Source organism: Rhinatrema bivittatum, chromosome 6, assembly GCF_901001135.1.
Source record: "Rhinatrema bivittatum chromosome 6, aRhiBiv1.1, whole genome shotgun sequence".
Classification (NCBI taxonomy): domain Eukaryota; kingdom Metazoa; phylum Chordata; class Amphibia; order Gymnophiona; family Rhinatrematidae; genus Rhinatrema; species Rhinatrema bivittatum.
This window is the reverse complement of record NC_042620.1, coordinates 197,867,448-197,891,245: the sequence shown is the minus strand read 5'-3', so window position 1 is coordinate 197,891,245 and position 23,798 is coordinate 197,867,448. Positions and strand designations below refer to the sequence as shown.

General features: G+C 41.2%; 1 protein-coding gene across 6 annotated transcripts in view; it reads right to left on the bottom strand.

Moving 5' to 3' along the window:
* Positions 1 to 1,114: 1,114 nt before the first annotated feature.
* PIKFYVE (phosphoinositide kinase, FYVE-type zinc finger containing) overlaps positions 1,115 to 23,798 on the bottom strand; it is a 404,626-nt gene continuing 381,942 nt past the window's right edge. For all 6 annotated transcript variants that reach the window (XM_029606384.1, XM_029606389.1, XM_029606390.1 and 3 more), the window contains 4 exons: positions 20,022 to 20,150; positions 19,111 to 19,372; positions 10,111 to 10,185; positions 1,115 to 5,331 (listed from right to left, as the gene is read on the bottom strand). In XM_029606384.1, coding sequence (XP_029462244.1) covers positions 5,216 to 5,331; positions 10,111 to 10,185; positions 19,111 to 19,372; positions 20,022 to 20,150 — 582 coding nt within the window. In that variant the 3' untranslated portion in view covers positions 1,115 to 5,215. The remainder of the gene's footprint in view (positions 5,332 to 10,110; positions 10,186 to 19,110; positions 19,373 to 20,021; positions 20,151 to 23,798) is intronic.

Sequence of the window (23,798 nt, the reverse complement as noted above, 5' to 3'; positions counted from 1 at the left end):
TGGGAAAGTTTGCAAATCTACCCACATAAGTTACACCTGCTAAAATATCTGCACAAGTTTTCTGTGAAATATTACATGCATACTTTTAAAATCCAAATGTATGCACATAAGTCCAAACCACTCCTCAACTCGCCCCAGAAATGCCTCTGCTCAGTCCAGTTAAACTTATATGCCAACATATCGGGCTGGCAAGTTTGTAAAAGGCCATTTCTGCATGTAAAATACTGTTTTACTTGCTGAAGTCCTTCTGAAACTTACAAATGACAGACGTTATTTTGAACATTATGGAGAATATTGCCAATTTGATATTACTTCTTGTTTGATTCTATTCTAAACGAGATGGCTTACTGCTAAGCGTTGTTTTTGATCAGCCATTTTCTTTGTATTAGAAAATAGAATGAATGCTGGCTCTGACCAGTGGCCAGATTCAGCAGGAATTAACTGATGTAAAACCTGCTGGGTCCTACCCCTGATGTTGCAATTTTAAAAATATATAATTAGTGTTTCTTTTAAAAAAAAAATGTCCATTTTTAATAGTAATAGTGTCCTTAGCTGAGAACATCATTTGATAATTGCCCTTGATGTGTTGGCATGGACAAGTACCTCATAATATTGGCTATGGTGGCAACTAATGCTTAATTAATATTCATGAGTAAGATGACAACCATTAAAATAAAAAGCAGGGCAGATTGTAGTCTTATTAGTTTATTGGCATTATTTATATACAATTCTCTGAGTGGTCAAGGCAATGGATTAACCTCTTAAATAGTTCAGTAAGTCCTATCATACAAAATTCAACTAGAACCAAGGTCAAGTAAAAATATATACAGTACATTACATATGGTGTATTCTGCATATGTCCAGTCTGTCTCTAAGTGCTCAACAGTAAACATTGTGCTATAAAAAGAAAACACAAAAGAGGGATGGTTTGATCCATTCCAGATCTTAAAAAAAAAAAAAAAAATCTATCAAAAAATCATCATCATACATTTATACAAAACAAAATTGGGTGGGACTCCTTGTTTTCCACCAAAAATGTGATTGCAGCTCACATATACACACACAAAAACAAATTAGCTATTAAAAGAACCTATATACTGTGCAAATCAAGTCAATTTAATGCTTTGGCGCCTAACAAACAAAATGTATTAGTTGTGCTGTTTGATGGATTCATTTTTTTTTTTTTAAATACCATGAGGCAGTATATATATACATATATATATATACATATACACACACACACACACATCAGGGCACCTGATCAGGCTTATGGTAGAGCTGTTCCTTAGAGGCCATGATAAGTCCCCAAAGTCCTGCCAAGTAATGCAGAACTTGAAGTTGTAGCTTTCATCAGATCTAGCACATATCAGTGGCACCAAAGTGTTAAATGAACTTCTATGAAGAGACTATGCTGGTTTTCCTATAAACCTAGCTCTTGTTATAAGAACAATGCCAACAGGTGAACATTTGTGTCTGGTCCCCAAAATATATATTTTTTTTTTTACAAGAAGAAATCACTGAACTATATTTAAGAGCTGACACATCCTGTTTAGACAGAAGGTCCAGATTCATCCAGGGAGGGGGAAATATATATGCCTGTGGATACATTTTGCATAAATTAGTTCTGTGGTATTTATTTATTTTACCATCCCTGGATTCCTGACCATTCTACTCAGCTTTCAGATGTGAAATGGAGGATTGTCTGTGAATAGATGTTTTTCTTTTCAACCAGATTAAAATATTGAATCCTAACATAGGAAAGTCTTTAAAAACAAAAAGAAAATAAAAAAAACCACTGTGGAAAGCTGCTAGCTCATCTACAGCCAAATTACTTCAGTTAGTTTTACCAGGAAGATCTCAGTAAGGGTCCACTTTATGCCTTTTAAGCAGTAGAACTAGCTGTATTACTGAAAATGCTCATTTGTCTGCTTCCTCTTTTGATCTTCCTCCTAGCTTTCCTTTCCATTTTGCTATATTTCTGGACTAGAAAGTGTGCGCCACTTATCACAGTCATGCCCCTTGTTTTTACACATCTTCTCTTTCTAATATCACTCTTAGTTCTTTGCCCTTTATTCATAGTTTACATGTATCATTCTGATGTCTGTATAAGGTTGTGATCAACACAGTCAATTTTCTAAATTCATAATGGTGAGAGGAGTTCTGGTAATGTTTAAACGCTAGCATGTCCTCAAGGAAATAAAGAAGAGTACATGATTTTGTGACTTAACTGAACTAAGTCACAAAATCAAAGAAAACAAAATTCAAAACAGTGGTTCTTATAGGTAGTGTAAACATTGGAACCATGGCCCACTGAAATTTGTGGCGTATGGACAATAATGGTGGCCAGATATTTTGACTTTAAGAAGAAAATATCAATATAGATAAAAGGTAGACAGATACCAGAAAGCATGTCTAACTGTGGGATGTCCTTTTAAGTTTTTAAGGGTGCTCTCCCCATTCGGTGCCTACTGAAGAAAAATTCATAAAGGTGGAACTATCCTGATTTACTAAGCTCTGCTTTAACTTTAGACTCACGGTGAGGGAAAAAACAAAATTAAAACAAATTATAATACTGTCAAATAAAATTTCTATATCTTCAAACAGGTGTAAAATCATATTTTAGTATGGCAAATAAATTTAAGAAAACCTGCATTAAATGCTAATCTTTAAAACAAAACCAAACCTGCTCCAGCTGCAGACATCACAGTTTGCTGGAATGTAGAAAAGCAAAATGCAGAGAACCAGGCAGAGTGCCAACAGCTAAACAAGGATATGGGGTTCCCTTCAAGGAGTCCATGTTACGAGAATATTCCAGTTAATTACTGTACAGAATGGTGTCTATCAATCTGGCATGCTCTTTTCTCAAAATGTTACATTTTAATGCAATACTAATGGTGACAATATTGCATTGGTAAATAAAAACTGTACATACATACTTATGTCTACTAATAAGCAGGGTGAGATGACTAGTTTCAGAATTTGCACATGCTTTCCTTTCCTAAACTAGGCCTACATAAGCAGCGATTTCTAATCCGTCTTCATGTGTGAAGTATCTTCTGCTGGGTGAAAATTGTGAAGGAACTTAGTGTGCAAATAAACAACAAACCCTGATCCTCCAAATGCTAATTATAATTATGGTTACCTAAGGACTAGATAAAAGCTAAATACACAAAAATTGTTTTTATAGAAATCTAATGAGAAATAAACCAACAGGTTCCTGGAACAAAGCAAGAAGGATATGAAACAACTAACAGTGATGCTCCTCGCTCCGTTGCTCAGTGGTCCTGCAATCACATGGTCACATTTAGAATAGTATCACTGGCCTGCAAGCTGCCACGGTTTACATTTTTGTAACACAGGGTTTATGCATTTCATCATTTAATGCTACATACTGGGTTTTACTGAAATGAATGGGTTCTTTTTATCTTTAAAGGAATGCTTATTTTAATGCAACAACACTAGAAGGATCATTCAGGCATTGTTTTTTTCCTTCTTTGCCAAGTGTCTACTGAAACAACTTTTTTTTTTATCCATGTGTCCACTCTAATCCACTCGGTCATTTGTAAAAACACGTGTTCTTCATACATTTAGGAATCTGAATCCTTGAATACTATCCAAGCTCAGAGGTGCAAGCTGGTCATGTCTGAGAGATCAACACCTAAAAATGCTGCATTATTCTGCCTACAGATTTTCCTTTGCAACACACAGTATATTTTATGACCAACTAGGTTCACTGGAAGCACTAATAGCTTAAACAAGCCTGTGCTAAAAATTGTCATAGTATTCATTCCTATTTAGTCAGTCTCTCTCCCCCTCAATCCCATTTGCTCACACTTTGTACCAAATTGACTGTTGCATCTCCTGTCACTGCCACGTGATGTGGATCTTCCAACCCATCCAAAATGTTAAAACTATTCACCTTCCCAACTTACTAACAATGCGACAAAATAAAGTCTGGCAAAAATATTCTGTAATTAGAGTGACAAGTTTAAAAAAAAAAAAAAAGATTCCTTTATCTTTTCTCCAAGAATATTTGCACTCGTGATTCCTGGACCTTAACATCTGCTCAACCTTTCTTTCTTCACTCATGGCTTTTCTGAGCCTGTGAGGCTCCCACTGCCCATTCTGTACTTCTCAACTTGCTGAATAAAAGAGCAACGTCTTATTTTCAAGAGTCAGACTCCCTAAGGGATGTCACTAAATGTCTATGAAGGTGAAGCAAATGGTTCGGTGGGGTTCACTGTCTTCCTTGCAATGAAATGTATGCCATTCGTGGACCAGAAGAAGCCTAGATAAATGCCATTATCTACAAATTAAAGAAAGCAATGGACCGATCTATCAATTTTTCTCTTCCAAAATACCACCCCCAGCAGTACAATATATGCCAACCAGTGGATATTTAAGAAGATGATTTGTTGATGTGCTAGAATCTGCTCTCTCACCTGGTATTGCTGCTTTAATATATACTGTACCCTCTGCATTGACAGTGCTGTGCATGGTTTATGTCAAAGTAGTGATTACATTGAAAAGCAGATTTACATTTACTATCTCTTTAAAAAAAAAAAAAAAAAAATTCCTCATGCCCTTGAAACAAATGTAAACTCCTAGAAAAATAACTTGCGAGATGTAACCAATGCACCATAAATGACAGGCTTTTATGCAGAAAATTCTATCCTGTTTAAAAACACAGTAAAGCAAAGTCGATTGTGCCCATATTTAGCATCAGCAACAAAAACTGAAGAATATATAATGTTCATCTATTTCACCTATGTTTTTGTTCTAAAATACTGTGTTTTTAAGACTGGAAAGCCTCAGTTTTACTTCAGTGCTTTGGGATGAATGATGATATTTTCTTGTCAGATACTGTTCACTTTTCCACAGCTGGATTAAAATGTACATGTTGCTTTCTTTCCTTTTCAAGCTATGCCTTTCACATGAAGTCTGTACATTGTTATAATTTGATGTAGATAAGTGCAGTATAGAGGAGTCCTACAGCTGCCAAATCTTCCCCTTCTTTTCTCAAAAAGGTTCTGCTAAAGTGCAATGAAGAAGAAAATTTTCAAACACAGGGTCCATGGATGCTGGCTGATAGAGGCCTTGACGTTATTTGATTTTCTTTAAATGGAAAACTGCACAAGAGTGCTTGGGATCTATCTGTCATTTCCTTTCAAAGGATTACATCCTGCTATGATCTACCTCATGGTTTACCATCAGCTCAGCAATTCAGGCCCAGGCCCGTCCAATGATCGGGTACCATGAGGAAATATTTGTCCATTGCTTCACAAAATCTGGTCCGGTACAGTTCTGGAGAGACCACTGTTGGCATCTTACCTAGTGTTCAAAAGCAAAAAAGAAAAAACATGAAACCAGCTGTTCTGCTAAAAAAAAAAAAAATAATAATGGGAAGCTGGCTCTGCGTCACATCTACCACTTAAGTAAAAAAAACAAAACACTCCCATCCCACAAACCTATTACCATCTGAAAATCTCAGACTCATTCTGTCAACATCCCCAGACTGCAGGCAGCTGCAATCCCACTTAGGACATATCTCTGATAGTGAACTTGCAGAAAAATAATTTCACAAAGCAACTTGTGAAAAAAATGGAGTCCTGGGCCAGCCTGCTGGCTCAGTGACAGAGCTGTCCACTGCCATGCAGTCTCTCCCCGGTACAATTCCTGGATCACACTTTCTGCACTCGAGGAGGGGGTGGGGGGGAGGGAGTGGTGGTTATTGTTAAGGGTGACACCTGGTGGTTGGATTTAGAATCCAGTGATGCTGGGTTCTGGAAGGATCTCTGGTGCATGTACCTCTGCCTCAGGATCATTCTTTGCTGCAGTAACAAGGTTAGGAACAGTGGGAGGAAATGTCTATTCAAAAGGCATAAATCTCTCAGAGAAATTGCAAAGCTCATGGTGTCAGAATCCCAATTCCTGATCTAACTGAGCAAGAAGAAAGCAGGAAAAAGAGAAAAGAGGAACTATTAGGCCTCCCCCCATCTCCCTTCACAGCATCCATGACTTCCCGGTCCTATCCTTGTTTTCCATTACCCATCCCGTTTCAACCACTAGGACACTGAGCAGCAGCCTGCATCAACATGGCCCTGACACAGGAGTTACAGAAGCAAGATTGGGCAAATGGCTCAAGTTATAGTGCTGCATGTCTCTGACTATTATGAGGTAGGATCATAACTCAGTTTTCACTGTCTAAACCTGGTGTATAGAAACAGTTTAATTCTAACAGCTTCCTCTATTATCAGCCATTTCTTCAAACTTCTTCTGTGGTGGGTTTTGTATTTGAGGAGAAGTCCATTAACGGCTATTAATCAAGTTTACTTAGGGAATAGCCACTGCTATTAATTGCATCAGTAGCATGGGATCTTCTTAATGTTTGGGTAACTGCCAGGTTCTTGTGGCCTGGTTTTGGCCTCTGTTGGAAATAGGATGCTGGGCTTGATTGTCTCTTGGTCTGACCCAGCATGGCAATTTCTTATGTTCTTAAAGTCATGTATCTAAAGATAATTGTACATCAGTTCAACTTCCTGTTTTGCTTTGGGGCATAGTGAATGCTTATTCTCTTCAGGTTCATTCGCTTATTAATTGATGAACAAAGTATTGTTTTGTGTTATGGGGGGTAAGGAACACAAACATTTTCCTAATAATGAACCATTCTACGATCATACTGAAATATACCATCACATTATATAAACAGCAAATGAGGGTCAACAACTCAGAGATGTTTTAGTTTCCTGCATTTTGAATATTTTTTGCTTTCAAAATTACAGATTTTACAAGTGCGAAAGGGGATTAGCAGTCAGACAAACAAATTAATTCTTCTGTCAGTAGTTATTTAAAAGAAAATGGTGCCCAGCATGTATTCTATAATATTTCATGAGTGCACAATTCAAGCATTAACATACTCCGTACATTTTTTAAAAATTATTGTTCTTTATACTATTAACTGGAATTCCTGTGAGCTGTCATATTCCTAACAGTCTCAAAAATTACCTCATGGACACTGAATTTGATTGATCCATATTATCCATGATGTCATAAAGGATCTCTCACATATATAGCATGAACTAACAGATACCAAATATGTCTCGCAGCTTCAAGAAGTTCAGTTCTAACAATTTAAAAGCAATGGGCTAGATATTCAAAGCTGACATGGCTAAGCCACTGAATATACATGTATATTTATTTCCACTTAGCTGGATAAGTCTATCTGGCTAAGTTTAGACCTGCTCTATGGTGTGTCTAAACTTACATGAATATTTATGTGCAGTGGCGTAGCCACGGGTGGGCAGCTGCCCACCCAATTTGGACCCAGGCCCACCCAACTGGAACCAGAAGTGGAGCACCAGACCTGCAAAGCCGTCGCGGGATCCAGGGGCAGATTGGCCTATCGGGCCATCGCTGCCAGCCACCGCCGGAGACCAGGTCAGCGGGGGCCAAAGAAACGAAGATCGGCGCAGCCAGCCGCTGCCGGAGACGAGCTGTTCAGCTGGGGGACTTTGTGTGTGTATATGTGAGAAAGGCATGGTGCTTCTGTGTGAGATAGGGAGAGTGCTTCTGTATGTGTGTGGTGTATATGTGAGACAGGGAGGGTGCTTCTGTATGTGTGTGTGGTGTATATGTGAGACAGGGAGGGTGCTTCTGTATGTGTGTGGTGTATATGTGAGTCAGGGAGGGTACTTGTGTGTGTCAATGTGTGTGCGAGAGAGATGGAGCATGTTTTTGGCTGGCTTGTGGCTGTGAAAGAGAGGGCATGTGTGTGATTGAGCCTGTTTGTAAGTGAGATAGAGCATGTGTGTGATTCAATGCCTGTGTATAAGTAAGAGAGTGAGAGCATTGTGTGATTGAGAGAGACTGATCAGGGAGATGACATAAGAGTGTGTGTGTGTGTGTGTGAGTGAGTGAGAGAGAGAGAGACTGGTTAGGGAGATGATTGGTGTGTGAAACAGAAACTGGTCCTGAGGGTGTGACTGGTATGTGTGTGTGTGTGTGTGTGAGAGAGAGAAGAGACTGGTTGTGGTCCCTAAGGAAGAGGACCATGAGGACAGCTTCAGCAGCTACTGCTGCTTCTGGTGTGGCCTGCAAGGGAAAGTAGTAGGAGAACTGCTGGAGAGGGTAAGTAAAGGTGGCTTTTTAAGTTCATTTTTCTTTATTGTCTGCCATTTTAATTATTGGGTAGTATGTGATGTGTCTGCTGTTTGAAATATTTTATTTGTGTTTGGTAAAGCTTTCAAAATTTGCATGAGTCTTTAATTATTGGATATTCTATTCATCAGCTGTTTTGAAATTCTTTTAATAATATGATTTTATAATAATGATTAATGATTTATATATCTTGATTTTATTGATTGTTTCATGAGGAATGGTGAAATTTTTGTTTTTCCACTGTTGCACTATATAGAGTCTGGCGTGATGCGTTTTACAGTTCAGTTTTTGTCTGCACATTTCTATTTATACTTTATGTGGCTTTATTCTGTATTTGGTGAGGGTTTGTGTTCTGCATGCAAAGACTAAGATGAAGCATTCCTTTAGCATGTGGTTTCTCTGTAGGGATCTGTAGTAGCTTAGTCTGTTCTGTTTTCCTGATAGGAGGTGTATTGATATTTTAGATTCTGGTGTAATATTTGTGGTATTCTTTTTCATTGGTAGGGTTGTTACTCTTTGAGTGTTGGCAGATAGTACTGTGTTGATATGGGAGGACCATGCCGAAATATATCACAATAGGTATGATGCCATATGAATTCCAAGATGCAAGGTTTTCTTGTTGGCATCACAACAGTGCATGAAATGATCACAACATGTATATTAATTTTACCTCAGAATGTCATGTAAAATATGTTATAAATGCATAATTTAAAATTGTGTATGGGGAGGTGGGGGGAGGGCACCAGGCTGTAAGGTTTGCCTAGGGTGCCTAATACCCTTGCACCGGCCCTGTGCATAGCAGCAATGCTCTCCCCCCCCCCCTCCAAAGTACCCCTGCAGGAAATTTTTAATGCTGGTAAGTGCTTGAAATAATTGAGGTAAAATGTTTTAAAGTTTCACGCATGATGCATAATGGCTGTTGCAAATTACTTAGAAAGCCATTCTAGGGTGCAGTATACGGCAGTATTTATCAATAAGAAAACAACTAGTAGGTCTCAGACCTGCATGCCTACAGCCCCCCCATGTTAACCTTGTGCCCACCCAAAAAATCAATTCTGGCTACGCCACTGCTTACATGGCTAACTCCAAATATCGGTAGTTAGCTGTATTAGTTATACCAGATCGGGAGCAGAGAAAGTCATACGGGTAACTTGCTTTGCCCCCCCGATCTGCCCAGTACATGCCTCCTTTTTGGGCATGTAACTTTTAGCCCTATAAGGGACTTGTATGCTAAGCAGCGACTCCTGAACGTAGGCACATATTGAGCAGCCGTTATTTAGCCGCATAAGTCCTGCTTATCTGGCTAAATAGCGCTGAACGTGCTTTAAATATCGGCCCTAGTGTGTTTAAATAATACAGTGCAAGCATCACTATTTGAAGTCTGAATTTTTGGAACTTTAGTAAAAAGGCTTCCTACTGGTTTGCAGATCCTGGGGCTAGCTGGAGATGTAAATAGGTAGGTGATATTAAATACTTTCTAACACAGTAAACTTTTCTTTTGGGTGAATTATGAGTGTGATAGAGACAGGAAAAGAGGCAAAGGTAATAAAAATTGATGGTATTTAGTTGTGGGAAGGGTTTTGTCAGATGTAAATTTATAACCATATCACTGCCTTATTAAAAAAACAGGCACCATTTTCTGACAACTACATAATTCCTTGTATAGGTCCAATTTGCAGCATCCTAATTGTATCTCTTGCCTCCACCAAAGTACCAAGAGAATCAAGTATGCAAGAATGCAGAAAACACAGATGAAAAAAAGACTGTCAAGCTTGACTGCCAAGGAATTCTGCTGGAGATCTGTTAATTTCCATGCTTTTGCTAGATCCTGTGGTGCTATAAAACACTAGAGATCTAAAAATTGCATGACCTTCAGTAAACATTGAGTAGCAAAAACTGTAAATCAGAAACCCTGCAAGGAACAAAGGACTTCAAAACCCTATTTGCTCTCACCTTGTCCACCCAGAATGCCTGTTGATTTTACAACCATTTCAAGCTTCTTGTCCCAAGTAAAAGTACGGATGTAATCTGTGGAGAAATGAGTAGAAAAAGGAAAATAACTATTATAACATAGCAATTATATTTTGTATTAACATTTCTCCATTTACATATAAAATTTAACTCCAAGCTAAATATTTCATTTTTTGCACAACAGAGAAACATGATTGACTTTGGGGTGGATGTATAGGGGCTAGAGCAGCTGTCATGACTGTTATATTGGAGCTTGCTTAAGACTAACTATGCTATTTTCTTAGCTCTTTTGCATTCCTGAATCTCCTTGCTTGTACTATCTTCATTTATTTTTCCTACCTTCACAACCTTGGGGGATAGTGGTGCCTCTACATGCTTCTTACAATGGCCATACTCCTTTGTTAAAAAAAAAAAACTCCTTCCCCAAGCCCACGCTTCAATTGGTTGTGCTATATTTTGTTTGTTTCATTACATCTGGGAGCCCATTTTAAACCAGGCCTCACATAGTGGAGAATTTAAAAATAAAGTATACAAAACAGAATAAAAATACATTCTTTCGTTGCAGCAGTGTGATGCTTGATTGGGGATTTGATGGGAGCATCCTAATTCACTTAGATGTGCAACAGCTCGAATGGCAAAACAGAAAGAGCTTTCAAAAACTGAATATATTCTTCCTCAAGACTGAAATATGGATCAAAACTAAAGATGGGGCTCTCCATGTTTCTTTTTAACTTCTAAGTGAATTCTATAAAAACAATTTATGCTATCAACTGCTGCTTTAGGGATTAGTCATAGCAAAATATCTGTGGAATACTCGGACAGGATGTGCACTATGCCAAAAATTAAAAAATAGTACACAAAAATGCAGTGACCACACAATAGAATAAGCATTCCAATTTATTAGATTTTTGATGCAAAATCATTAAACTCATCAGTAGTTATCAAAATCACAATATACACACACACACACACACATACATATATATATATATATATACACACACACACAACATACACACACACATTTATACATATACACACACTCACTCCTAGGGATGTGCATTCATATTTAACAAAATAGACAATGGCAACAAAACTGTCTATTTCGTCTTGTTTTGGGAGTGCCCTGAAACGAAAAAAAAGTTAATGAAATGTTGTGGAATTTTGTATTTCATGTTAGTGCTCACTAACATGTAGTTAATGCACACTAACGGGGGCTTAGTACACATTAACTTCATGTTAGTGTGCATTAAGTCCTGTTAGTGTGCACTACCTAGTTTTCTAATTTCAGAATTAGTGTACCCTAATAGGACCTTAGGGCACACTAACAAAAAATGTTACCAATAAGTTACATGCCGTGATGCCAAACGTCGTGACATCACGTCTTCAGCAGCCAACTGAATGCACAGGGGCCGCTTTCCCCCGTGCTGGCATCCATCTTCCCCGGGGAGGGGAAGATACCTTCTTCAGATGGACCGGACGGCTGCAAAAAAAGTAAGTTTAGGCAGGAGAAGTCCGATCGGGGATGCAAAAGTAAGTTGCTTCGCCGCTTCTCCCCTCCTCCCGGAGCAGGGCGCGAAAAGCAGCCTTGCTCCGGGAGGAGGGAAGAAGCGAAGCGACTTACTTTTTGCTTTTGGTTTTTTCGCTTTTTTTTGCTTCGGGAGGAGGGAGAGGACTGGGGCTGCCCCGGAGACCGGCACCCATGATCGCGACCGGGGCAGGTGAGCGGGGGCTGGGGGAAAGCTTGCCACCTACCCTTACCCCTGCCTCTACCGCAGGGGTCAGGTAGGCGGTAAGTTTGCAGGTTAAACGCGCGACAAAACAGCAGGGAAAGATAGCGATAGTCGGGGCGCGGGTTACGGGATGCTAGGGAATAGCTAATTCACTCGTTTGCATGCAATATCCATGCCGCGTGCGGAAGGGGTTGGCCGGGGATTTTAGGACGCGGTAGGAGTAGGTTAAAGTGGATTCGGGATCGCAGGAAGGGATAACGCGGCCGGAAAGTGAGTAAAACGCGGCTTAGTAGCAGGGTAAACGCGGCCGCACTTTACAGGATAGACCTGACTGTGACTCCTGCTTCCACCAGTTGATCACAGACATAGCCTGGAATGAACCAGCTCTGAGGCACCAATTTTAGGAGGGAGAATATTAGGGATAAAGACCCTTTCCCCCTATGAAAACAGATGCCTTCATAGATCTTTATATAAAAACTGGCACTCTTCTGGATTTTAGATTTAATTACCCACCTTTTCCAAATCCAAGCTCAAGGCGAGTTACAATTCAGGTACTGAGTAAGTGGCATTGAGAAAAGAGAGATTAGCAGGGTTACTCAAATACGAGGTTCAACCAGAAATGACAGCTGGGGGCAACTTTAGGATGAAGACTGAAGCACTAACTACTGGATTGGCTCCTGAAGCATGAAGAGTCAGAGTGCTGGAATAAGGATTTTGACAAATAAAGCCTGGAACTACATTCCCTGAGAACCAGGACTGGTTGAAGCTCAGTGAAAAGGAGTTACTTGATATGAGGTAGTAGTTCCCACTAACCAGAAGACTGTCCACCTCTCTTGCTGCAGACTCCAAGTAATCAGTCCCTACCTAGATACTGCATCCTTGCTGAGGTGAATATGTGCATCTGTGTGTGATTATAATTAGGGAAACTTGTTTCATAATTGGGTTTGTTTGCAAAGCAAGCAAATTAGTTTGTGATTCCTTTATCGTAAGCAAACAGGTTACCTAACCTCTCTCATGTTCATTATAGATTACACTCAAGAGTCTGAAAAATGTGTAAATTTGTGGTCATTCTCATCTTTTTTGGGATATAAGATTGCAATATCAAGAAACCTTGGGGAGTATCTCAGTTTAGCAACCTGTGGGATCTCACTTATACTGGTTTGTTGAGGAATGCAATGGGGCAGCTATTTCAGAACAAGGTGCCACACGCCTCCCTGTGGATTAATGAATCCCTCTTGGAGGTAATGATTTGGTTATCTCAGGAGGATGGAATTATTTCAAAAAATGCAAAACATCCTTATTCAGATTGCATCAATATTTCCAAACACAAATTATCTGGTCCAATCTCATTATAACATGGCATGGAGGGGACCCTTGGGCTAATGTGAGGAGGGAGTACTGCAAGGTAACTCCCATGTGACAGGCTGCAAGCCAGTGGCAGAGCGGGAGTGGTCATTCTGGGCTGGGATCAGAGCAGGCAGTAAGCAAAGATGTGATCAGTGTCTAGGCAACAGTAATAGCAGGCAAAGCAAGGTCAGAGTCCGATCCAAGATCAAGGCAGGCAGCAGGCAAGGTGTAAAGTCCAAGCAAGGGTTGTGGCAGGTGGCAGGCAAGGCCAGGAAAATGACAGTCCAAGGTCAGCAAATGAGGCAGGAAGCTAAGGAGAGACAGACAAGGCAGGAAGGAAGAGCTGGATGGGAAGACTGACACAGGACAAGGCAGGAATACTGGAATACAGCGAGGCAGGAACACAAAGAAACTAGCACTGCAGGCAGGAGCATGGCAGGAGACATGTTGCTGAGGCGCTGAATGGTTATGCTGAACTTCTTTTTATACTAGAGCAGAGATGACATCATCCGTCAGTGCCCACAGGAAGTTCTGGCTGCAGGCCTATTAAAGGACTTCAGAAAGTACAAGCAGTCTTCACCATAACCTAGGATGCAGCATACTTTGGGAGACTATGCCTGAAGTATCTGGAGGTAAAGCATGTTACACTTATTCCCTGGCTCATTTGCAAAGGAGCATCAAATCACCCACTGATTGAGAGGACACAAAAAGGATTAACACATGGATGTAGAAGTTCATATCTAAAATCAGTAGGATTGCTTTGCTTCATGATTTACTTGACATAAATTGCATGGGTTTATACAAGCTGGGTGGCATTCACTTATAGGGCACTGATCTGACCCATTCAATGTAAATATTAGTCCTGGAGGAATTCTGCACTACTGCAGAATTCCCCCCTGTGCAGAATTGCCAAATTCTGTGCAGAAAATGGTAGAGGAGACTCCGGCATGCCGCAGAGTGCATAAAGATGAAGGGCCTGGCATGCCATTCGTGACGAAGATGAAGGCCCCCATGTGCTGCGGGACGCTCTCCGCTCGTGGCGAAGATGAAGGTCCTGGCATACCATTCGTGGCGAAGATGAAGGTCCCTGTGTGCCACGAACGGAGTGTGCGCCGTTTGCAGTGAAGATAAAAGCCCTCTCATGCCACGGGGATGCGCTCCGCTTACAGCAAAGATGAAGGCCCCGGTGAGAGTGAATGTGTGTGTATGAGAGGAGAAGGAGAGGGGTGTGGGGGAGGGGAGGAGGTGAGAGGGCAGGGGGAGGGGTGTGAGAGAGGGGAGGATAAGAGGGTGAGAGAGAGAGAGAGCAGGGGGGATGAGCAGGAGGGTGTGAGAGAGCATGGGAGGTGAGAGAGCAGGGGGAGGATGCTTGAGTGTGGGTGGCTAGAGGGAGCCTATATGAGGAGAGTGTGAAGGAATGTGTATTATGTGTGTGTGAGAGATTGGGAGCTCGTGTGTATGAAAAAGGGATTGTGTGTATGTGAGGGTGCTAGTCTGTGTGAAGAGATTGTGTATGTGTGAGAGAGAGCCTGTGTGAAGGGGTGCGTGAGAGAGAGACATGTGTGAGAATGTATGTGTGAGAGAGAAAGGGCCCTGTATGAGGGGATGTGTGTGTGCGAGAGAGTGAGGGAGCCTGTATGAGGGTGTGTGTATGTGTATTAGAGAGAGGGAGCATATGTGTGAGAGAGGGAGGGACAGAGGGAGCCTGTGTGAGGGGCAGTACTGAGAAGGGGGTCAAACTCTGGGACTGGCAATAGAGTGGAAGGGGTTGAGCCTAGAGGGGGAGGGGGAGAGATACTGGCAGGTGGAGTTGGGGCCTGAGAGGGCAAAGTGGCCAGGGGAGTAGGGAGAGCAAGTGGAAGGGACACTCACAGTGAATTTCTAGGGAAATTCTGCTCAAAAAATTTAAAATTCTGCATCTCTAAGTAATAACTTTTTTGTGTGTTAAATTAAAATGTAATTAATTAAAACTGTCATGTATATTGTGTTATTTTGACCAATATAAAGTTTGCAGAATTTTTTTTTTTTTGCACAGAATTTAAAATTTTTGTGTGCGGAATTCCCCCAGGAGTAAAATATTCAGAAGGCAGTCAAAGTCCAGGTTATGGCTATAACTAGATAAATGGGCAGGCTCTGACAAATGAGTCACTGCCAGAGCCTTTGGCTGATGGACACACACACGGTTTTTAATAAAGTTTGTGAATATTCATTCAAGTCTCCAGCTTTCATGGCCAGGGCTGGGTCTCTCCCAACTGACTTTTCTTCATTTGCACCTATATATTTCACACTTACATAGGGTCTGTGGTCCTAGTCACCCTCCACCATGCTAACTGGTCAAGTGTGGTTCTTTTGCTTGAGCCATGGGCCTTGACATCCAGGTGAACAGTATTGATCTATATCCTTTTTGATCTTCCTCTGGGCCTTTTTCTCACCATCTGTACTTTCAGAGTCATTCCTGCTGACATAACGTTTGCCTTTCTTTTCTATACGTCTGAACCTTACCAGTCTTGTTTCCCTCTCCTTCATTACAATCTCAGGCACCTTCAGCCTTTTCCTAACTTCATTCCTGACCTTGTCACTTTGTGCATCTAGAATAGTATCGTCTGTCACACCCAATTCTTGTTTTTTCTCATGCACCAGTATGCGTTTCCATAGACTAGTACTGATCATATTACTGTCTTGTACATCTTTCCTTTTAACCAAGCAAGAATTCCTTAACAAAAGATAATGCCACTCACTTTTCTTCACATAGCCATCAGCTTTGGTCCTTGCTATGTTCTCTTCAAGAAGGGATTCTCTTACATTTATAGCTAAACTCTGCACCTCTTTGCTTTCCTTCTCTCCAATTCCTATGCTTTCCATTTCATCATTTTCATCACTAAATTTTATCACCATCTAGTCTGTCTTCATTATTCTGATCTTCTGATGATGGACTCAAAGAATGAAATCAAGGGATGGAGGTGGACCTTCCAAGCTTAACAGTAGGGAGGGACATAACTACTGGAGACCTAGGTCAGTTTATCCAAGCCAGCCCTTCAGAGAATAGTGCCTACTACCCAGTTCAATGGAAACAGTAGGTGGGGGAGGGGAGACTGGTGAAGGTGGTGGGGTACAGGGCTTCGAGTGGCTGCTATTGTTATGATCTGTCACATCCTCTCAGTTTCCAACAGTCATAATTTGGGGTTGCTATGCTCCCTCATCATAGGCAAGTCCAGAACTATTTCTCCTAGGTCTCTGATGTAAGAACAGGAGTCAGGATTTCAGTTATTACAAACAGAGCCCATCAAAAACCATGCATTTTTCTAACTATTTCTACATATTTTTGAAGAAAGTGCCAGAAAAGAAGTAATTTAAACATAGCTCAAAAACTGCTTTCTTGCTGTAAAGCTTTGCTATTATTTGCTTTCATGCCTACTGCTATTATTGTAAAAGACTATAAAACAGAAGGCTTATGTGTTATGAAAGAATACATATAGCATTTATAATATTCTATAAACATGCCTGAAATATGAAGCTTGACTCTTTCAAATATTTTGGTTTCATCACTTTAAAGTGTTTGTTTCTACAGTTTTTTTTTCACATTTTGCCTATTACTTTCCAAATATTTTGAAAGCATAAAATAAATACCTTTTATCCTATGGGGCAATATTTTAATATGGATGCAGGGCTTGCAGTCCTACAGGTAAAAACTACAACCACATTTTCAAAGGGAAACTCTGCACAGGCTTCCCTTTGAAAACCCAGCTGGTGGGAAAAGAGCAGGTATTTTGTATCTGTATCTTTGAAGAACGTACAAAAGTACTGATGGAAAGTCCATATGGGTTTTTTACAATTAAAGTCCCGTGCATACTTTTCCTTTACTGCCTCTTTTCTTGGATGCGGGTAAAAGTACCCATGCTGTGAAAGGTGTGGGTACTTTTAACCATATTCTTGGGGGGGGGGGGGGGGGAGAAGGATGGGCAATTTTAGTGAGGCAGTTTATCCATATAAAATGCTTTAAAAATTAAGCTCCCAATGTCTAAAGGCAGCAGGAAGTTCTATAGAAGGTAACGTGCGCGACAATCTCCTTCAGAGACCCTGCTGATATGGTAGATATTTAAAAGAAAGCTGTACAATCTGTCTTGTGAACATTTTTAAATAGTACACAAGCAGAACTACTTACCTTGTATCTATTGCAAATTCCCCTGTTAAATTATCTTCAAAACTAAGGCTTTAACTCCATTACAATTATCCTGCGATGCTAGAAACTGCCATCCAATTCGGACAGTCACATATTACCTTATGATCTCTATATCAGATTGGTTCACACTGTCTAGGATGCCACAAATGATATCAAATGAATCATGCATGCACCAAATACAATTCTATGTGAGGTAATCTGCGACAATGTGGGGTAGATTTTATAAATTTACGCGCGTGCGAACAAAAGTACGCTGGATTTTATAAGACACGCGCATAGCCGCGCGTATCTTATAAAATCCTGGGTCGGCGCGCACAAGGGGGTGCACATTTGTGCAACCTGCGCGCACCGAGCCCAGCGCGCGCTGCCTGTTCCCTCCACCTCCCCTCCCCTTCCCCTCCCCTTCCCCACCCCCCCGGCCCTATCTAAAAAAACCCCCCCCCACCTTTGTTGGCAGATTTATGCCTGCTGAAAGCAGGCGTAAATCTGCGCGCGCCAGCGGGCTGCTGGCGCACCATCACCCAACCCAGGGGCTGGACCGGAGGCCTCGACCACGCCCCCGGGCCTCGACCACGCCCCCGGTCCCGCCCCCTGACCCCCCCAGACACGCCCCCTCCCGCCCCTTTTACGAAGCCCCGGGACTTGCGCGCGCCAGCAGCCTATGCAAAATAGGCGCGCCAGTGCCCTGCGCGCGTAAATCCGGCCGGATTTACACGCGCAGGGCTTTTAAAATCCGGCCCTGTGTGAACATGGCTGCTCTTGGTCTGGTTTTCTGCATGTATGGGGCTCTCTTCATGGCTATCTATCACCAGCCCAGGACATGGTTGGGAATCACTTTTGTACAGAATGCAAAAAATGACTTCCAAGATAAACTAAAAATGAAACAAGAATATTGTGGATTTTTGCAGAAAGCCATAAACAGCTTCAGGAAAAAGAGTTTCCTAGGAATATACCTATGAAATACCTGTAGAAATCTGCAGTGTTTTTGTAACTGCACTGTAGTAGCACCATTTTTCATTAATGTAGGGGTAATTATTATTAGGCATGTGCATTCTTCATTATTTATATGCGTAAATCACGGACTTTATAGTACACACGTAATGGATAGTATATGTGTACTTTTAATAACTTGAGCTATGTTTACACTATCCATTTTTTTGCGTATACTATAAAGTCTGTGGGTTATGCATAACCTGTGCTTATTGGGTATGCTCTTGGAACATAGCATGGTACATTAAGGATACAGTTTTCTTTTAAATATTTTTGTAAAATCCAGTAGTTCTACCATTACATATTTTTTTGATTACAACATTTCTGGGTCTCCAAATCTGTACCCTAATCCCCAAGCCTGGAGAAGCCAACAAATGGTGACATCAGCAATGGCAAGCATATGAATGCTAATTCTACTTATCCTTAAGATCCAATTCCCAAATAAAAAGGAAATTCTGCCAAGCCCACCAACCCATGGAACTACTGTCTGGTATTCTATAGCACCCAGACTGCAAAAGGTTTCCCACTGTATTACAGTTTATATCAAATGTAGTTACACTTAGACTCGTTCACATAACATAGCTGAGGCACTGTGTCAAGAAAAATGGAATGAGAAGGAAGAAGCCAGGCAAAGAAGTGTGAAGGCAGACCTGACAATTCAGAGACAGCAGAGAAATAAAACAATGAAAATGGCTTGTCAGTCGCACAGCGAGAAACTGTAGGATTACATACCAATGATGCCAACCACCAGCTCATCGCTGGTGTCATCACGGCCCACCAGCAGGGAGTAGTCAATAATGAGGTGGCTGGAGAGGAAGTGGGAATCACTGTGGATGGAGGCCCTTAGCACGGACTTGCAGTGAGATCTGATGTACAGTGGGTTATCCCGTACCATCTTTAGTAGGTTTTCATCCAACAGCACTACATCACAGCTCTCTTTCCCCGTGTCAGTTTTTACATTCCGATTCCTCAGAGAACCCTTCAGGTCAAAAACCTGTCAAAGAATAAACACACAAATCTTTTCACTGGATTTTTACCAAATCCTTTTGCTATTTTCCATCATCCTTGCTTAAGAAAATAAAAGAATACAGATTAGTGAAGAGCATGTACCCCTTTCTCACTGTCAGTGAGAGATAATATGAGAATACAGTGTGTTTAAGAGTATATAGTCCTTCTCAATGTCCACAGACTGTACTTATGGTTTAATTATCATGAGTTCGAGGTCCTATGAGGTGGTCCGGTTCTGATAATGTTACAGATGTAATCTGGGGGCTCTAAGGCGGTAGAATATAATTTATTCATGCCTGGACATCCTCAGCTGAGTGACACTGTCTAGTTTAAACTAAGATTCTTCTAACTGCCTTCCTCAGCCTGGGGGTTTTGTTTTTTTTCTTTTAACAGTTTCATAAACTGAAGGTGTCAGATAAGGAAATCTGTAGAACAATGAGGTAGTGATGGTGGGGGTATTGGCAGGCACAAAAGACTTTAACCTCTTACTGTCTGCAGCTGCCATTCAATCAGTGCTTGCGCTGGGAATCCAGACTTCTGGTATCAACAAGCACCGTGTATAAGAAGGAAAGCCTACAGCTGAGCTTTCCTCTTCTCCGCATGAGGGTTCTGTGTACAGGGATAATGCTGCTCACCTGGGCCATTTTTCTGCCGTAGAAAAGGTTCTCCATGACCAGCAGGTCCAGCTTCTTCTCAGTGTTGTTCTGCGAGTTCTTGTAACCAATCCGATAAACGCCAAGAATCTTAGCCAAGGCAGTAGGTCTCTGGGATAAAGAAAGGACCAAACACACCGATCACTGCACGGCGACCAGAAAAAGTAAACACTGCTGGACTTTTATTTTGCCATTTACACTGCCAGAAATACCTCTTAATAAAGGCAAAAGATGATTTGAAGAGAAACCACTCAGGAAAGTCCACTTGGATAAACCTAAAACTGGGTGTTCTCCAAGCTTATTCAATAGCAAAAACAAACTGCACACCTGGTATTATCTGCACAGTTCTGGCCAGTAATTTCAATCATCATCAACACAATCTGGTTTAAGTGCAGAAGGTGAAGATATGGATAATAGGACGGAAATATATGTTTTTGCCTAGAATTTTGTAAGTGAAGCAAATCATTTATAACATTTATTTATTTATTTATACATTCATAGTAATTATACTAATCGGTATTTATGGCTATATATTTAGTCCCCTCCCTCCCACCCACCCTTGAGTCACAAGTATTCTGCTCCAAGCCCAGAGAGTCCCCACCAAAATCCTGCTCGCTGACCTATCACTTGCCCACCCGACAGGATCCCCGCTCCCCTACAGCCCCTACTATACTTATCTTTCCTGGTTTCTCCTGCCTTTAATGCCAGTCATTTTAAATACAGTGGGGGGTCAGCTGGAGTGACCTCAGCTGAGCTCTCCTGCACCCAAATTTCTACAGAAAGATTGCAAAGAGCCAAAGAATGGCAAAAGGAAGAAAGAAAACATTTCTAATTCTTCTCATCAAATTGTTAAATGCCTGAAGCAGAGGAGAGGAATTCAGGCATGCTTCCCTTACATTACCACATAAAAATGAAGCTAGGCACTGAGGGCTGGCAGGAGGCATGCCTAATGTGATTGTACAGGTATTCTTGTATGGTCAAAGGATGTATCTTTTAATGTCTGGGCATGTACAAATGGCCATAACTACACCATTTTTGGCTACTTATGCACTGGGATATGGAGGACCAATGCAAGTAGAAACACCAGGCTACAGGGAGAATGTGTATCGCAAAGAAAGGTGAAATTCAAATCAGACATGCATTTCAAAGAAAAGGGAAGACAATGCATGCACCAGCGAGCACTGCTAGCCACTTGAATCAAAAGCAGCATGATTTTGTGCACAGGTGAACTACAAGCACCAGGTACAGGGCCAATCTAATGATATCATAATAAAAAGCTAGGAAAGCAGGATATTGAGCCCCAGGATAAATCACTGGCTGTTCAAAAGAAAATTGGTTCTTACCTGATAATTTTCATTCCTGTAGTACCACGGATCAGTCCAGGCCATGGGTTATGCCTCCCTTCCAGCAGGTGGAGACTGAGAAAAACTTAAAAGGCACCCATAGTTAAGCTGGTGTACCTCCTGCATCCCTTCAGTATATAGAGTATCAAAGCAGAATAAAACTAGCAATGAATCAAGCAAGAACTTTAACATCATATAAACACGTAACCTTAGCTTTCTTTCTTAGTATGCTGCAATAGCATAACCTGAACATGCGCACGCGGACTTTACAGATCCCCCTATTACCCATTCCTAATCTTTGGGCGGGTATCTGGACTGATACGTGGTACCAAAAAGCACAAAAGATATCGCCAAATTTTCTTTCCAAAAATGCTCTTCACCTTTAGTCAAATCAATGTTGTAAAATAAAAAATTATTAGTGGAAAATGGGACTGCATCAGCAAGCCTGACACGACGTGCTCAGTACCTTACCGAGCCGTCCGGTCTTTTCAATCATTTGCAGCCCATCAAGGAAAGTTTTACCATGAATGATACACCATCCGGTGCTTTTTAACAAAATAATGATATGGATATATTTGTCAATATGTAAATCTGTACTTTCTATAGATCTCATAGTGTTAATGATGACTCTTAGGATTATAATACAGAAGACTCAATGATACACCATCCGGTGTTCTTTACTGTAGATCTCGTGGCATTAATAATGACTCTTAGAATTCTAATACAGAAGACTCAATGATACACCATCCAGTGTTCTTTGTAAGTATGTCTGCCCTTTAAATCTTATGTTGGTGACTCTTAAGATTTCAAAACAGTTGACTCATAGATTCAATACAGTTGACTCGACAGCGGCCGTGTTTCGCAGCCTCTTGGCTGCTTCATCAGGAGTCAAGAATATCACGAAAAGGAGTCTGTTCCAACCAGGACGCGATGTCTCCGTAATATCACTTTCACTTAAACGCCGGGCTAGCCTGATGAAGCAGCCGAGTGGCTGCGAAACACGGCCGCTGTCGAGTCAAATGTATTGAATCTATGAGTCAACTGTTTTGAAATCTTAAGAGTCACCAACATAAGATTTAAAGGGCAGCCATACTTACAAAGAACACTGGATGGTGTATCATTGAGTCTTCTGTATTAGAATCCAAAGAGTCATTATTAATACCACGAGATCTATAGAAAGTACAGATTTACATATTGACAAAAATATCCATATCATTATTTTGTTAAAAAGCACCGACTGGTGTATCATTTATGGTAAAACTTTCCTTGACGGGCCGCAAATGATTGAAAAGACCGGACGGCTCGGTAAGGTACTGAGCACGTCGTCACAGGCTTGCTGATTCAGTCCCGTTTTCCACTAATAATTTTTTATTTTACAACATTGATTTGACTAAAGGTGAAGAGCATTTTTGGAAAGAAAATTTGGCGATACCTTTTGTGCTTTTTGGCATTGAGCAAATAGGTTCGCAGTACTGCTCTTTGTTATTTGCGATTGATACGTGGTACTATAGGAACAAAAATTATCAGGCAAGAACCAGTTTTCTTTTCCCTGTACATACCTGGATCAGTCCAGACCATGGGATGTACCAAAACCGAGTGGGACCTTGCAAGTCCCGCGCGCAGTACGCCACTGCCAAAATCTACGGGCTCCTGAACGTCCAAGTGGTAGTTGCGAGCAAAAATGTGGATCATCTTCCAAGTAGCAGCTCTGCAAATCTCCTGAGGCGATACCAACTGGCATTCGGCCCACGAAGCTGCTTGAGAGCGAATAGAATGGGCCTTCAGTCCCTCAGGAACAGGCCTTCCTTTACAAATATATGCAGACGAAATGGCTTCTCTCAACCATCGTGCAATCGTTGTCTTAGACGCCTTATGACCCTTCCTGGCACCGCTACATAGGACAAACAAATGATCTGAAAGTCTGAAAGAATTTGTGACTTCCAGGTAACGTAACAAGGAATGCAGAACATCAAGCCGACAGCTCTCGTGCGCGTTATACATCATTTGACAAATTAGGAAAGGCCGGAAGCTCAACTGACGAGCTTAAATGAAAAGATGAGACTACTTTAGGCAAAAAGGATGGAACCATTCGAAGAGAAACCCCGGAGTCAGAGATCTTCAAAAAAAGGGTCCCTACAGGAGAGCGCCTGTAACTCAGATATCCAGCAAGCCGAGCATATAGCCATCCAAAACACCGTTTTCAAGTTGAGATCCTTCAACATTACCATTTCAAGCGGTTCAAACGACGGATCATACAACACACGACGAAGCAAATTAAGACTCCATGACGGACATACCGGACGGACAGGGGGCTTCAAATGACTCACTCCTCTGAGGAAACGCATCACATCTGGATGTGACGCCACTGAGCTACCAACCAGAGTGCCTAGGGCCATCACCTGTACCCGGAGGGAAT